The sequence below is a fragment of the Oncorhynchus clarkii genome, chromosome 9, assembly GCF_045791955.1.
Source record: "Oncorhynchus clarkii lewisi isolate Uvic-CL-2024 chromosome 9, UVic_Ocla_1.0, whole genome shotgun sequence".
Classification (NCBI taxonomy): Eukaryota; Metazoa; Chordata; class Actinopteri; order Salmoniformes; family Salmonidae; genus Oncorhynchus; species Oncorhynchus clarkii.
The window spans coordinates 75,773,279-75,789,660 of record NC_092155.1 but is presented as its reverse complement, the minus strand read 5'-3'; the positions used below and the strand labels follow the sequence as shown (position 1 = coordinate 75,789,660).

The 16,382-nt window shown below is 50.4% G+C and overlaps 1 protein-coding gene across 1 annotated transcript in view; it reads left to right on the top strand.

The window, feature by feature from the left end:
• The window catches only part of LOC139417425 (CDK5 and ABL1 enzyme substrate 2-like), a 45,821-nt gene extending 30,385 nt beyond the window's left edge, over positions 1-15,436 (top strand). Inside the window, exons 5-9 of the mRNA XM_071166705.1 lie at positions 3,108-3,273; positions 8,893-8,990; positions 12,657-12,763; positions 13,272-13,476; positions 14,658-15,436. Of these exons, the coding sequence (XP_071022806.1) occupies positions 3,108-3,273; positions 8,893-8,990; positions 12,657-12,763; positions 13,272-13,476; positions 14,658-14,798 (717 nt within the window). The 3' untranslated portion in view covers positions 14,799-15,436. The remainder of the gene's footprint in view (positions 1-3,107; positions 3,274-8,892; positions 8,991-12,656; positions 12,764-13,271; positions 13,477-14,657) is intronic.
• Positions 15,437-16,382: the final 946 nt, after the last annotated feature.

The window sequence follows — 16,382 nt, the reverse complement described above, 5'->3', positions numbered from 1 at the left end:
TAGCCAATGAAAAACAATATGAGGGGGGAAAGGTCAGTCACTCCTCCAATGACATGACATCCTCCTAGCAGCTAGCTAGCAATCTAGCTAATGTTAGGCTCCTTGCAGTGCCTTAGACCGCTGCGCCACTCGGGAGGCTCCTTGCAGTGCCTTAGACCGCTGCGCCACTCGGGAGGCTCCTTGCAGTGCCTTAGACCGCTGCGCCACTCGGGAGGCTCCTTGCAGTGCCTTAGACCGCTGCGCCACTCGGGAGGCTCCTTGCAGTGCCTTAGACCGCTGCGCCACTCGGGAGGCTCCTTGCAGTGCCTTAGACCGCTGCGCCACTCGGGAGGCTCCTTGCAGTGCCTTAGACCGCTGCGCCACTCGGGAGGCTCCTTGCAGTGCCTTAGACCGCTGCGCCACTCGGGAGGCTCCTTGCAGTGCCTTAGACCGCTGCGCCACTCGGGAGGCTCCTTGCAGTGCCTTAGACCGCTGCGCCACTCGGGAGGCTCCTTGCAGTGCCTTAGACCGCTGCGCCACTCGGGAGGCTCCTTGCAGTGCCTTAGACCGCTGCGCCACTCGGGAGGCTCCTTGCAGTGCCTTAGACCGCTGCGCCACTCGGGAGGCTCCTTGCAGTGCCTTAGACCGCTGCGCCACTCGGGAGGCTCCTTGCAGTGCCTTAGACCGCTGCGCCACTCGGGAGGCTCCTTGCAGTGCCTTAGACCGCTGCGCCACTCGGGAGGCTCCTTGCAGTGCCTTAGACCGCTGCGCCACTCGGGAGGCTCCTTGCAGTGCCTTAGACCGCTGCGCCACTCGGGAGGCTCCTTGCAGTGCCTTAGACCGCTGCGCCACTCGGGAGGCTCCTTGCAGTGCCTTAGACCGCTGCGCCACTCGGGAGGCTCCTTGCAGTGCCTTAGACCGCTGCGCCACTCGGGAGGCTCCTTGCAGTGCCTTAGACCGCTGCGCCACTCCGGAGGCTCCTTGCAGTGCCTTAGACCGCTGCGCCACTCGGGAGGCTCCTTGCAGTGCCTTAGACCGCTGCGCCACTCGGGAGGCTCCTTGCAGTGCCTTAGACCGCTGCGCCACTCGGGAGGCTCCTTGCAGTGCCTTAGACCGCTGCGCCACTCGGGAGGCTCCTTGCAGTGCCTTAGACCGCTGCGCCACTCGGGAGGCTCCTTGCAGTGCCTTAGACCGCTGCGCCACTCGGGAGGCTCCTTGCAGTGCCTTAGACCGCTGCGCCACTCGGGAGGCTCCTTGCAGTGCCTTTAGACCGCTGCGCCACTCGGGAGGCTCCTTGCAGTGCCTTAGACCGCTGCGCCACTCGGGAGGCTCCTTGCAGTGCCTTAGACCGCTGCGCCACTCGGGAGGCTCCTTGCAGTGCCTTAGACCGCTGCGCCACTCGGGAGGCTCCTTGCAGTGCCTTAGGCCGCTGCGCCACTCGGGAGGCTCCTTGCAGTGCCTTAGACCGCTGCGCCACTCGGGAGGCTCCTTGCAGTGCCTTAGACCGCTGCGCCACTCGGGAGGCTCCTTGCAGTGCCTTAGACCGCTGCGCCACTCGGGAGGCTCCTTGCAGTGCCTTAGACCGCTGCGCCACTCGGGAGGCTCCTTGCAGTTCCTTAGACCGCTGCGCCACTCGGGAGGCTCCTTGCAGTGCCTTAGACCGCTGCGCCACTCGGGAGGCTCCTTGCAGTGCCTTAGACCGCTGCGCCACTCGGGAGGCTCCGGAATTTGATATGTTTGACTGATTGTCTGTTTCATATCTGCAAAGTAGTTTAAAACGCTGTCAGTTCCACTTTGAATCACTGAAAAACCACCGGCGCTTATTAGAGCCAGGCTTGTATTCAGTGGAGATTTTAGCATGTAAATATTAGTAGGGCAAAACAAAAAATTAAGTGGGATACATGCCTGCACAGCCACTACACAACACAACACTAAACAATACATGAATTGCACTATAACGGAGACAAGCGGTGCCCACAATCTGTTAGGGCCTACATAAAGCTGTTAGGGCCTACATAAAGCTGTTAAGGCCTACATAAAGCTGTTAGGACCTACATAAAGCTGTTAAGGCCTACGTAAAGCTGTTAGGGCCTACGTAAAGCTGTTAGGGCCTACGTAAAGCTGTTAGGGCCTACGTAAAGCTGTTAGGGCCTACGTAAAGCTGTTAGGGCCTACGTAAAGCTGTTAGGGCCTACGTAAAGCTGTTAGGGCCTACGTAAAGCTGTCTGTTAGGGCCTACTTAAAGCTGTTAGGGCCTACGTAAAGCTGCCAGGGTCTACGTAAAGCTGTTAGGGCCTACGTAAAGCTGTCTGTTAGGGCCTACTTAAAGCTGTTAGGGCCTACTTAAAGCTGTCAGGGCCGACGTAAAGCTGTCAGGGCCGACATAAAGCTGTCAGGGCCGACATAAAGCTGTTAGGGCCGACATAAAGCTGTCCCACAGCAGTCCCAACATCTTACCACTGTTACACCTGGCTATCAGAGGAGCCTTGTCTGGCAGCGAAACAGTTCATTCAGCCTCATTTACTGCCTTTAAAAAAAAAACAGCTGATATGGCTGACTTGCTTAAACAAATGTGGTTTCTACTGACAATTGAGATGTACAAACTATGGCATAAGGACAAGCTGATAAGAGGCAATCCGTAATTTCGATGAAGACATTCATGAGCAAGCTAGGACGGACGAAGTCGATATAACTATTTGTTCAGCACTTTTGAAATGTACAGCGACAGAATTCAGAACATAGGCCGTTCTTACAGTGATCTCCCTATACACCGTAGGATAAATAAAGGGGGCATATAATCAGACAATGAAAGCTCTTACAATATTCAATGATTACATTTCTCTAAAACAGGTTATAGGCTACATGTGCACCACCAAGTCAGAACAGTAGGCGGATTTAAGAGGGGTAAATAGACCAAATTATTATGGTGAGGCACATGGGCTACTAACATCTTACTACACAACATACACTTAGTATTACTGTCTTAGCTACAGTAACATATCTCCCATAAATCAATTTAAATTACAGGTTGTAAAGCAATAAAAGGGGGATGAAGAATTTTGCAAGGCGCTGTAATTGATTGATTGATTGGTTTATTTATTGACTGGTTGATTGATCTTCCTCCATAGACGGTGTCATATGCCCAGTTTCTGTACCCGACCAACGCCCTGGTCCGTCAGAAGACCCCCTCGGTGGACATTACCCTCCAGGTGCCCCTCAACCAGGTGACCCGGAACAGTAACCCCAGAAACTACACCCCAACCAGGCAAAATTGCAACGTGGGACTGGATCTGGGTAAGAACCCCAAAATGACACCTTGACTCCCAACGTGGGACTGGATCTGGGTAAGAACCCCAAAATGACACCTTGACTCCCAACGTGGGACTGGATCTGGGTAAGAACCCCAAAATGACACCTTAACTCCCAACGTGGGACTGGAATTTTTAGTATTAATTTAACCAGGTTGTAATAAGGTGAAAATTCTTAGTCCATTAGAGGAAGCTATTACTATGTAGTGGACTGACTCCACATGCTGTCCACGGGGATATGAACTGGTATACTTCACTGTGGGTCTGTCTGTGGTGCTCTGCCTTGATGTGCTGTCTGTCCTGTGGAGTAGCAGCTCTGTTTACTGAAGCTTCAGAGACAATAATACTAATATACAGGGTAATATACATGGTAATATACAGGGTAATATACAGGGTAATATACAGTGCCTTCGTAAAAGTATTCAGACCCCTTGGCTATTTCCACATTTTGTTACGTTACAGCCTTATTCTTAAAAAAAAAAATGGCCCTCATCAATCTACACACAATACCCCATAATGACATCACAATACCCCATAATGACATCACAATACCCCATAATGACATCACAATACCCCATAATGACATCACAATACCCCATAATGACAAAACAAAAACAGGTTTTTAGACATGTTTGCTAATTCATCAAATAAATAAAAACAGAAATATCACATTTCCATAAATATTCAGACCTTTTACTCAGTACTTTGTTGAAGCACCTTTGGCAGTGATTACAGCCTCGAGTCTTCTTGGGTATGATGCTACAAACTTGGGACACCTGTATTTGGGGAGTTCCTCTCTTCTCTGCAGATCCTCTCAAGCTCTGTCAGGTTGGATGGGGAGTGTTGCTGCACAGCTATTTCCAGGTCTCTCCAGAGATGTTTGATCGGGTTCAAGTCCGGGCTCTGGCTGGGCCACTCAAGGACATTCAGAGACTTGTACTGATGCCACTCCTGTGTTGTCTTGGCTGTGCGCTTTGGGTCGTTGTCCTGTTGGTAGGAGAACCTTCGCCACAGTCTGAGGTCCTGAGCTCTCTGGAGCAGGTTTTCATCAAGGATCTCTCTGTACTTTGCTCCTTTCATCTTTGCCTCGATCCTGACTAGTCTCCCAGCCCCTGACATTGAAAAACATCCCCACAGCATGATGCTGCCACCACCATGCTTCACCTTAGGGATGGTGCCATGTTTCTTCCAGACGTGACTCTTGGCATTCGGGCCAAAGAGTTAAATCTTGGTTTCATCAGACCAGAGAATCTTGTTTCTACAAGTGGTCTGTCATGTGCCTTTTACAGAGGAATAGTTTGTGTCAGGCCACTCTACCATATAGGCCTGATTGGTGGAGTGCTGCAGAGATGGTTGTTCTTCTGGAAGATTCTCCCATCTCCACAGAAGAACTCTATAGCTCTGTCAGAGTGACCCTCGGGTTCTTGGTCACCTCCCTGGCCAAGGCCATTCTCCCCCGATTGCTCAGTTTGGCCGGGTGGCCAGCTCTAGGAAGAGTCTTGGTATTTTCCAAACTTCTTCCATTTAAGAATGATGGAGGCCACTGTGTTCTTGGGGGCCTTCAATGCTGGAGAAATGTTTTGGTACCCTTCCCCCAGATCTGTTCCTCGACACAATCATGGCTTGGTTTTTGCTCTGACTTGCACTGTCAACTGTGGGACCTTTATATAGACAGGTGTGTGCCTTTCCAAATCATGTCCAATCAATTGAATTTACCACAGGTGGACTCCAATCAAGTTGTAGAAACATCTTGTAACACACTTAGGCGTAGTGGGTGCGGAGTCAGGCGGGTCAGGGAGTCAGGCGGGTCAGGGAGTCAGGCGGGTCAGGGAGTCAGGCGGGTCAGGGAGTCAGGCGGGTCAGGGAGTCAGGCGGGTCAGGGAGTCAGGCGGGTCAGGGAGTCAGGCGGGTCAGGGAGTCAGGCGCAGGAGGCAGAAGGTACAGATTAATGCTTTTATTCTGGCACAGAGAAAATCGTACACGCCAATACCGGGCGCACATACACGATTGGCCCAAAACCAGGACCCAACTAGTCCGGGGGAAAAAACAAAATGAAACACACTACCACACATAAACATAGTGGAAAAATTAGCCCGCACAAGGAGCAGGCGGGTCCTACCAGCTTAAACAGCCCAACTAAAAACCTAAACAAGAAACAGGTGTAACCAATAAGACAAAACCAACAGAAAAGGGAAAAGGGATCGGCGGCAGCTAGTAGACCGGTGACGCCGAGCGCCGTGCGCCGCCCGAACAGGAAGAGGAGCCACCTTCGGTAGGAGTCGTGGCACATCTCAAGGACGATCAATGGAAACAGGATGCACCTGAGCTCAATTTCAAGTCTCATAGCAAAGGGTCTGAATACGTATGTAAATAAGGTATTTCTGTTTTTAACTATCAATGCATTTGCAACAATATATAAAAACCTGTTTTCGCTTCGTCGTTATGGGGTGTAGTGTGTAGATTACTGAGGAATTGTTTTTATTTAATACATTTTAGAATAAGGCTGCAACGTAACAAAATGTGGAAAAGGTGAAGGGGTCTGAATACTTTACGAATCCACTGTAGTTTGTGACGTGTTTATTTTCTCTCTGCACTGTCCTGTCTCTTCCCTCTGGGACTGCTGTCCTGTCTCTTCCTTCTGCGACTGCTGTCCTGTCTCTTCCCCCTGCGACTGCTGTCCTGTCTCTTCCCTCTGGGACTACTGTCCTGTCTCTTCCCTCTGGGACTGCTGTCCTGTCTCTTCCCTCTGGGACTGCTGTCCTGTCTCTTCCCTCTGGGACTGCTGTCCTGTCTCTTCCCTCTGGGACTGCTGTCCTGTCTCTTCCCTCTGGGACTGCTGCCCTGTCTCTTCCCCCTGGGACTGCTGCCCTGCCTCTTCCCTCTGCGACTGCTGTCCTGTCTCTTCCCTTTGGGACTGCTGCCCTGTCTCTTCCCTCTGGGACTGCTGCCCTGTCTCTTCCCTCTGGGACTGCTGTCCTGTCTCTTCCCTCTGGGACTGCTGTCCTGTCTCTTCCCTCTGTGACTGCTGTCCTGTCTCTTCCCTCTGCGACTGCTGTCCTGTCTCTTCCCTCTGGGACTGCTGTCCTGTCTCTTCCCTCTGGGACTGCTGTCCTGTCTCTTCCCTCTGGGACTGCTGTCCTGTCTCTTCCCTCTGGGACTGCTGTCCTGTCTCTTCCCTCTGCGACTGCTGTCCTGTCTCTTCCCTCTGCGACTGCTGTCCTGTCTCTTCCCTCTGGGACTGCTGTCCTGTCTCTTCCCTCTGCGACTGCTGTCCTGTCTCTTCCCTCTGCGACTGCTGTCCTGTCTCTTCCCTCTGGGACTGCTGTCCTGTCTCTTCCCTCTGGGACTGCTGTCCTGTCTCTTCCCTCTGGGACTGCTGTCCTGTCTCTTCCCTCTGGGACTGCTGTCCTGTCTCTTCCCTCTGCGACTGCTGTCCTGTCTCTTCCCTCTGCGACTGCTGTCCTGTCTCTTCCCTCTGCGACTGCTGTCCTGTCTCTTCCCTCTGCGACTGCTGTCCTGTCTCTTCCCTCTGCGACTGCTGTCCTGTCTCTTCCCTCTGCGACTGCTGTCCTGTCTCTTCCCTCTGCGACTGCTGTCCTGTCTCTTCCCTCTGGGACTGCTGTCCTGTCTCTTCCCTCTGGGACTGCTGTCCTGTCTCTTCCCTCTGGGACTGCTGCCCTGCCTCTTCCCTCTGGGACTGCTGCCCTGCCTCTTCCCTCTGGGACTGCTGCCCTGCCTCTTCCCCCTGGGACTGCTGTCCTGTCTCTTCCCCCTGGGACTGCTGTCCTGGCTCTTCCCTCTGGGACTGCTGCCCTGGCTCTTCCCTCTGGGACTGCTGCCCTGCCTCTTCCCACTGGGACTGCTGCCCTGCCTCTTCCCCCTGGGACTGCTGCCCTGTCTCTTCCCCCTGGGACTGCTGCCCTGCCTCTTCCCCCTGGGACTGCTGCCCTGCCTCTTCCCCCTGGGACTGCTGCCCTGCCTCTTTCCCCTGGGACTGCTGTCTTTGTCCCTTCCCTCTGGCCAGCAGATAGACCCAGAGAGATGAACCTGGTCCTTCTGACCCAGAGACGTGAACCTGGTCCTTCTGACCCAGAGAGGCGAACCTGGTCCTTCTGACCCAGAGAGGTGAACCTGGTCCTTCTGACCCAGAGAGGTGAACCTGGTCCTTCTGACCCAGAGAGGTGAACCTGGTCCTTCTGACCCAGAGAGGTGAACCTGGTCCTTCTGACCCAGAGAGGTGAACCTGGTCCTTCTGACCCAGAGAGGTGAACCTGGTCCTTCTGACCCAGAGAGGTGAACCTGGTCCTTCTGACCCAGAGAGGTGAACCTGGTCCTTCTGACCCAGAGAGGTGAACCTGGTCCTTCTGACCCAGAGAGGTGAACCTGGTCCTTCTGACCCAGAGAGGTGAACCTGGTCCTTCTGACCCAGAGAGGTGAACCTGGTCCTTCTGACCCAGAGAGGTGAACCTGGTCCTTCTGACCCAGAGAGGTGAACCTGGTCCTTCTGACCCAGAGAGGTGAACCTGGTCCTTCTGACCCAGAGAGGTGAACCTGGTCCTTCTGACCCAGAGAGGTGAACCTGGTCCTTCTGACCCAGAGAGGTGAACCTGGTCCTTCTGACCCACAGAGGTGAACCTGGTCCTTCTGACCCAGAGAGGTGAACCTGGTCCTTCTGACCCAGAGAGGTGAACCTGGTCCTTCTGACCCAGAGAGGTGAACCTGGTCCTTCTGACCCAGAGAGGTGAACCTGGTCCTTCTGACGACCCAGAGAGGTGAACCTGGTCCTTCTGACGACCCAGAGAGGTGAACCTGGTCCTTCTGACGACCCAGAGAGGTGAACCTGGTCCTTCTGACGACCCAGAGAGGTGAACCTGGTCCTTCTGACGACCCAGAGAGGTGAACCTGGTCCTTCTGACGACCCAGAGAGGTGAACCTGGTCCTTCTGACGACCCAGAGAGGTGAACCGGGTCCTTCTGACCCAGAGATGTGAACCGGGTCCTACACACCCAGAGATGTGAACCGGGTCCTACAGACCCAGAGAGATGGACCGGGTCCTACAGACCCAAAGAGGTGAACCTGGGTCTACAGACCCAGAGAGATGAACTGGGTCCTGCAGACCCAGAAAGTTATTGAGAAGAGAGCGCGCTGGAGCATTCTGTTTTATCCACCACTGATCAGAGGGCGGAGGGACAGAGGGCGGAGGGACAGAGGGCGGAGGGACAGAGGGCGGAGGGACAGAGGGCGGAGGGACAGAGGGCGGAGGACAGAGAGACATAGAGCAGAGAGACAGAGAGAGGGAGACAGAGGGCGGAGGGGCAGAGAGACAGAGGACAGAGGGCCACTTGCCTCTTCCATTTTTGAGGTAATGCTGCAATTATTTGGTTGTAAGTTTGGGTAGAGCAGACGTTTCCATATATTTGTGTTAGCTACATTTGGGACATAACTCCGCCAGTCCTATTTATGATATCATTTACAACGATTATACCTTTTTTCTTTATTTTTTTAATTGAAAAATGTTGTTTTTTAAATCGATTAGTATATTTTGAGTGTAACCACTGTGTATTAATGTTTTATGTATCTACTTGTATGTTTCTGTCCTCTCCAGGTGTGGATGAGGCATCAGACTATGACCCCAACCTTCTGAGTGACCCCCAGTGGCCCTGTGGGAAACACAAGAGAGTCCTGATCTTCGCTTCATACATGGTGAGAGAGAGACACACACACACACCTTATTTTCACCTCATACATGGTGAGAGAGAGAGACACACACACCTTATTTTCACCTCATACATGGTGAGAGAGAGAGAAAGAGAGAGACACACACACACCTTATTTTCACCTCATACATGGTGAGAGAGAGAGAGAGAGACACACACACACACCTTATTTTCACCTCATACATGGTGAGAGAGAGAGAGACACACCTTATTTTCACCTCATACATGGTGAGAGAGAGAGACACACCTTATTTTCACCTCATACATGGTGAGAGAGAGAGAAAGAGAGAGACACACACACACCTTATTTTCACCTCATACATGGTGAGAGAGAGAGAGACACACCTTATTTTCACCTCATACATGGTGAGAGAGAGAGAGACACACCTTATTTTCACCTCATACATGGTGCGAGAGACACACCTTATTTTCACCTCATACATGGTGAGAGAGAAAGAAAGAGAGAGACACACCTTATTTTCACCTCATACATGGTGAGAGAGAAAGAAAGAGAGAGACACACACCTTATTTTCACCTCATACATGGTGAGAGAGAAAGAAAGAGAGAGACACACACCTTATTTTCACCTCATACATGGTGAGAGAGAAAGAAAGAGAGAGACACACACCTTATTTTCACCTCATACATGGTGAGAGAGAAAGAAAGAGAGAGACACACACCTTATTTTCACCTCATACATGGTGAGAGAGAAAGAAAGAGAGAGACACTGTCCCGTTCGTCATGGCGATGAGACCAAGGCACAGCAGCGTGAGATAAATACATTCTTCTTTTATTAAAACGAAGAACACAAACTAACAAAATAACAAAACGAACGTGAAGCTAGAAACACGAGTGCTGACATGCAACTACACATAGACATAACAACCCACAAAATAACCAAGGAATATGGCTACCTAAATATGGTCCCCCAATCAGAGACAATAAAAAACAGCTGCCTCTGATCGAGAACCAATCTAGGCAACCATAGACATATTAACACCTCGACTAGGAAAACCCCATAAACATACAAAAAACCCTAGACAGGACAAAAACTACACAAACCACCCTCGTCACACCCTGACCTAACCAAATAATGAAGAAAACTAAGATACCTACGGTCAGGGCGTGACACACACCTTATTTTCACCTCATACACGGTGAGAGAGAGATGGGGGTGGATGAAGAGAGAATGAGAGACAGATGAAGGAAGAGGTAGTAGGATGAGAGAGATGGAGAGCAGGAGAGACAGACAGAGAGAATGAGATATGGAGGGAGGAAGAGAGAGATAATGAGAGATGGATAGAGGAGGAGAGATAGTGAGAAGAGATAATGAGAGGTAGATGGAGGGAAGAGGAGAGACAGAATGAGATGGAGAGAGAATGAGATATGAGAGAGAGGATAGAGAGAGAATGAGATGGAGAGAGAGAATGAGATGGAGAGAGAGAATGAGAGATGGTGAGAGATGGAGAGAGAATGAGAGAATGAGATGGATATGAGAGATGGGGAGAGAGAGAATGAGAGATGAAGGGAGGAGAGAAGAGAGATGAAGGGAGGAGAGAAGAGAGATGAAGGGAGGAGAGAAGAGAGATGAAGGGAGGAGAGAAGAGAGATGAATGGAGGAGAGAAGAGAGAATGAGAGATGGGGAGAGAGAGAATGAGAGATGAAGGGAGGAGAGAAGAGAGAATGGGAGATGGAGAGACAGAGAATGAGAGATGGAGAGACAGAGAATGAGAGACAGAGAATGAGAGATGGAGAGACAGAGAATGAGAGATGGAGAGACAGAAAATGAGAGATGGAGAGACAGAGAATGAGAGATGGAGGGAGGAGAGAGAATGAGAGATGGAGAGAGAATGAGAGATGGAGGGAGGAGAGATAATGAGAGATGGAGAGAGAATGAGAGATGGAGGGAGAGAGAGAATGAGAGATGGAGGGAGAGAGAGAGAGTGAGAGATGGAGGGAGGAGAGAGAGTGAGAGATGGAGGGAGGAGAGAGAATGAGAGATGGAGGGAGGAGAGAGAATGAGAGATGGAGGGAGGAGAGAGAATGAGAGATGGAGGGAGGAGAGAGAATGAGAAATGGAGGGAGGAGAGAGAATGAGAGATGGGGAGACAGAAAATGAGAGATGGAGAGACAGAGAATGAGAGATGGAGGGAGGAGAGAGAATGAGAGATGGAGAGAGAATGAGAGATGGAGGGAGGAGAGATAATGAGAGATGGAGAGAGAATGAGAGATGGAGGGAGAGAGAGAATGAGAGATGGAGGGAGAGAGAGAGAGAATGAGAGATGGAGGGAGGAGAGAGAGTGAGAGATGGAGGGAGGAGAGAGAATGAGAGATGGAGGGAGGAGAGAGAATGAGAGATGGAGGGAGGAGAGAGAATGAGAGATGGAGGGAGGAGAGAGAATGAGAAATGGAGGGAGGAGAGAGAATGAGAGATGGGGAGAGGGAGAATGAGGGAGGAGAGAATGAGAGATGGAGAGAGAGAGAATGAGAGATGGAGAGAGAGAGAGAATGAGAGATGGAGAGAGAGAATGAGATGGAGAGAGAGAGAATGAGAGATGGGGAGAGAGAGAATGAGAGATGGGGGGAGATAGAATGAGAGATGGGGAGAAGAGAGAGAATGAGAGATGGAGAGAGAATGAGAGCTGGAGGGAGGAGAGAGAATGAGAGCTGGGGGGAGGAGAGAATGAGAGATGGGAAGAGGAGGTATTTAGCTGCATTGTTAGTCTCCACTCCCTTCCTATTTCACTGTTAGATTAGTTTGTATTGTTGTGAATTGTTAGATATTACTGCACTGTTGGAGCTCAAAACGCAAGCATTTCACTACACCCGCAATAACATCTGTTAAATATGTGTATGTGATATCAGACTCAATGCACAGAGTCATGACCTATCAGAGTCTCAATACACAGTCATGACCTATCAGAGAGTCTCAATGCACAGAGTCATGACCTATCAGAGTCTCAATGCAGAGTCATAACCTATCAGAGAGTCTCAATGCACAGAGTCATGACCTATCAGAGTCTCAATGCACAAAGCCATGACCTATCAAAGAGGCCAATTATAAACTGGTTGGTTCCAGCCCTGAATGCTGATTGGCTGACAGCCGTGGTATGGCGGACCACATACCACAGGTATGACAAAAACATGTATGTTTACTGCTCTGATTACGTCGGTAACCAGTTTATAACAGCAGTAAGTCACATCAGGGGTTTGTGATATATGGCCAATATACCACGGCTAAGAGCTGTGTCCAGGCTGTGATACCAGACTCTGTGGAATGGTACCCTGTGTATACTGTAGATATATATGTATCAGCATGTACAGGTTTATTTTACTAGTATACACAGTGTACAGTACAGGAGTCCATTCATGCAAAGATGTCATTATTAGATGTCATTTATGGATCTCCTTGTCATTGTGCAAACCAAAAAAACACTATACAGAAGTTAAATATTCTTTCTCTCTCTCGCTCTCCCGTTCCTTCCATCTTTCCCTCCCTCCCTCTTTTCCTCCCTCCCTGTCCACCTCTCTCTCTCTCTCTCTCTCCCTCTCTCCCTCTCTCCCTCTCTCCCTCTCTCCCTCTCTCCCTCTCCCTCCCTCTCCCTCTCTCAAACTCTCTCTCTCTCCCTCCCTCTCCCTCCGCTCTCTAGACGACAGTGATAGAGTACGTGAAGCCATCTGATCTGAAGAAGGACATGAACGAGACGTTTAAAGAGAAGTTTCCTCAAGTCAAGCTGACTCTCAGCAAGATCAGGAGGTATACAACTGTAGTGCGTGTGTGTGCCGTGTGTGTGGTCATGTCCATAGATGTTCAGTATGCTTACTCTAATCCTAACACCTGCCTTTCCCCCCCCTCTCTCTCTTCCCCCGCTCTCTCTTCCCCCCCCGCTCTCTCTCTTCCCCCCCCGCTCTCTCTCTTCCCCCCCCGCTCTCTCTCTTCCCCCCCCGCTCTCTCTCTTCCCCCCCTGCTCTCTCTCTTCCCCCCCGCTCTCTCTCTTCCCCCCGCTCTCTCTCTCTTCCCCCCCGCTCTCTCTTCCCCCCCGCTCTCTCTTCCCCCCCGCTCTCTCTTCCCCCCCGCTCTCTCTTCCCCCCCGCTCTCTCTTCCCCCCCGCTCTCTCTTCCCCCCCGCTCTCTCTTCCCCCCCGCTCTCTCTCTTCCCCCCTCTCTCTCTCCCCCCCTCTCTCTCTCTCTTCCCCCTCTCTCTCTCTCTTCCCTCCCCCTCTCTCTTCCCCCCTCTCTCTCTCCCCCCCTCTCTCTCTCTCCAGTTTAAAGAGAGAGATGCATACAGTGGGTGACGACTGCGGCCTGCAGGCGGTCACCGTGGCGATGGCATTTGTTTACTTTGAGAAGCTGGTCCTCCAGGGACGACTCAACAAACACAACAGGAAGTTGGTCTCTGGAGCCTGCGTGCTGCTCGCTGCTAAGATCAGCAGTGACCTCAAGAAGCAGGACGTCACTCAGCTCATAGATGTATTGTCCTTTTGCAATGACATAAACCTTAAAATGCTTTGTCAACCATCTATGTAGGCTATATAAAGGCTTTATGTAGGCTATATAAAGGCTTTATGTAGGCTATATAGCCAGTCAGCGTTCCAATTCATCCCAAAGGTGTTCGATGGGTTGAGGTCAGGGCTCTGTGCAGGCCAGTCAAGTTCTTCCACACCAATCTCGACAAACCATTTCTGCATGGACCTCGCTCTGTGCACGAGGGCATTGTCATGCTGAAACAGGAAAGGGCCTTCCCCAAACTGTTGCCACAAAGCACAGAATTGTCTAGAATGTCATTGTTAAGATTTCACTGGAACTAAGGGGCCTGAACCATGAAAAACAGCCACAGACTATTATTTTTCCTCCACCAAACTTTACAGTTGGCACTATGCGTTGGGTCAGGTAGCGTTCACCTGGTATCTGCCAAGCCCAGATTCGTCCGTCAGACTGCCAGATGGTGAAGCGTGATTCATCACTCCAGAGAACACGTTTCCACTGCTCCAGAGTCCAATGGCGGCGAGCTTTACACCACTCCAACCGACACTTGTCATTGCACATAGTGATCTGAGGTTTGTGTGTGGCTGCTCTGCCATGGAAACCCATTTCATGAAGCTCCCAACAAACAGTTATTGTGCTGACGTTGCTTCCAGAGGCATTTTGGGACTCGGTACTGAGAGTTGTAACCGAGGACAGACGATTTTTACGCGATACGTGCTTCAGGACTCGGTGGTCCCGTTCTGTTAGCTTGTGTGGCCTACCACTTTGCGGCTGAGCCGTTGTTGCTCCTAGACGTTTCCACTTCACAATAACAGCACTTACAGTTGACCGGGGCATCCTATGACGGTGCCACGTTGAAAGTCACTGAGCTCTTCAGTAAGGCCATTCTACTGCCAATGTTTGTCTATGGAGATTGCATGGTTGTCTGCTCGACTTTTATACACCTGTTAGTCACAGGTGTGGATGAATTAGGCAAATCCACTAATTTGAATGGGTGTCCACATACTTTTGTATATATAGTGTATATTAATTATATTTACTCATATTAGGTTGCTAAAGGTCAGGTATTAGTGTATGGAAAGCCTGTAGAGGATCTGTACGGGCAATAGTAGAGCAACACAACTTTCCTAACAGGTCTCTTCCTCCTCTTCCCTCTTCCTCTGCAGAAATTAGAGGAGCGTTTCCGTATCAGTCGGCGGGAGCTGATCCCGTTTGAGTTCACTATCCTTGTTGCCCTGGAGATGGCTCTGTACCTGCCTGAGAGAGCCATCATGCCACACTACCGACGCCTGGTGCAGCAGAACTAGGGCCACGCCCACTGCTGCACCCACGTGCACGGGAGCCACGCCTACAAGGGTCTGGAGACTGGACATGGGGGTGGAGTGAGGGGAGGAGCCACGCCTACAAGGGTCTGGAGACTGTACATGGGGGGTGGAGTGAGGGGAGGAGCCACACCTACAAGGGTCTGGAGACTGGACATGTGGGGTGGAGTGAGGGGAGGAGCTACACCTGCTAGGTTCTGGAAACTGGTCAGGGAATTCTCTGCCCCCTGGAAACCTGGGCGTTTGATACCATTCCACTCCAACCATTACCACGAGCCTGTCCTCCCCAATTAAGGTGCCACCAACCCCCTGTGCTAAGCACCATAAAACTCAGAGACTTACTCACCTCAGTAGCGACACTGCTATTTTACTCTCACCTTGAAGAAGTATAAATTACACCGATCAGTCTTCCTACATTTGCTGGTATTATTATCAACATGCAGTATATAGTTACTACACTTTCTAAACCTGAACGTTGCCATGCTTCCACGTGCCACAAGGGGGTGCTACGGTTCAGCAGTACAAGAATACCAGTTATTCTTCATACACACTTATAGGGCTGACCTAAACTCTACCGTTCTGGTTCGGGTTTTCTTCTCTCTTCACATGGTCCGTTCCAGCAGGGTTCCAGCAGGGTCCCCAGCAGGGTCCCAGCAGGGTCCCCAGCAGGGTTCCAGCAGGGTTCCAGCAGGGTCCCCAGCAGGGTTCCAGCAGGGTTCAGGCAGCTTTGGTGGACGTGTCACCAGGCCAGTTTGGCTCGGTTTGGTCTTATAGTGGGAATCGGACATAAGAGTAACACACAAACCAGGGAAGGACCTTCTCCATCACCTTCCTGCCAGGGTGTTAAAGGGAAAACAAATACAAGAAACATCAGATTTAACCAAAAAAACAGTTTCATTTATTTATCCTGTTTTAAAATGTATATTTATTATATTTGATTTATTTATTTGAAAAATAAGGGATGTTTATATTAGAACCAAACCAGTTCATTATTCTGCACCTCTTTGTGGTGTACCTCACATAACTTTTCTTCCAGCATTATAACCAAGCGTCCCTTAGTAAGGTGTCATCCCAAATAGAGCCCTATCCCCTAACCAAGCGTCCCTTAGTAAGGTGTCATCCCAAATAGAGCCCTATTCCCTAACCAAACGTCCCTTAGTAAGGTGTCATCCCAAATAGAGCCCTATTCCCTAACCAAACGTCCCTTAGTAAGGTGTCATCCCAAATAGAGCCCTATTCCCTAACCAAGCGTCCCTTAGTAAGGTGTCATCCCAAATAGAGCCCTATTCCCTAACCAAGCGTCCCTTAGTAAGGTGTCATCCCAAATAGAGCCCTATCCCCTATGGTACTCTTTGTGTATTGAAGTGATGGTGGTGATTGTTGCTATGAAAAGAGCCTGATCTTCATAACCTTGTTACTGAGTTACTACAGCATATATATATATATATAGTAACATAGTATAGTGTTATATATATAGTGTTATATATAGTAACTCATATATATATATGAGTTACTATATATAACACTATATATATAACACTATACTATGTTACTATATATATATATATA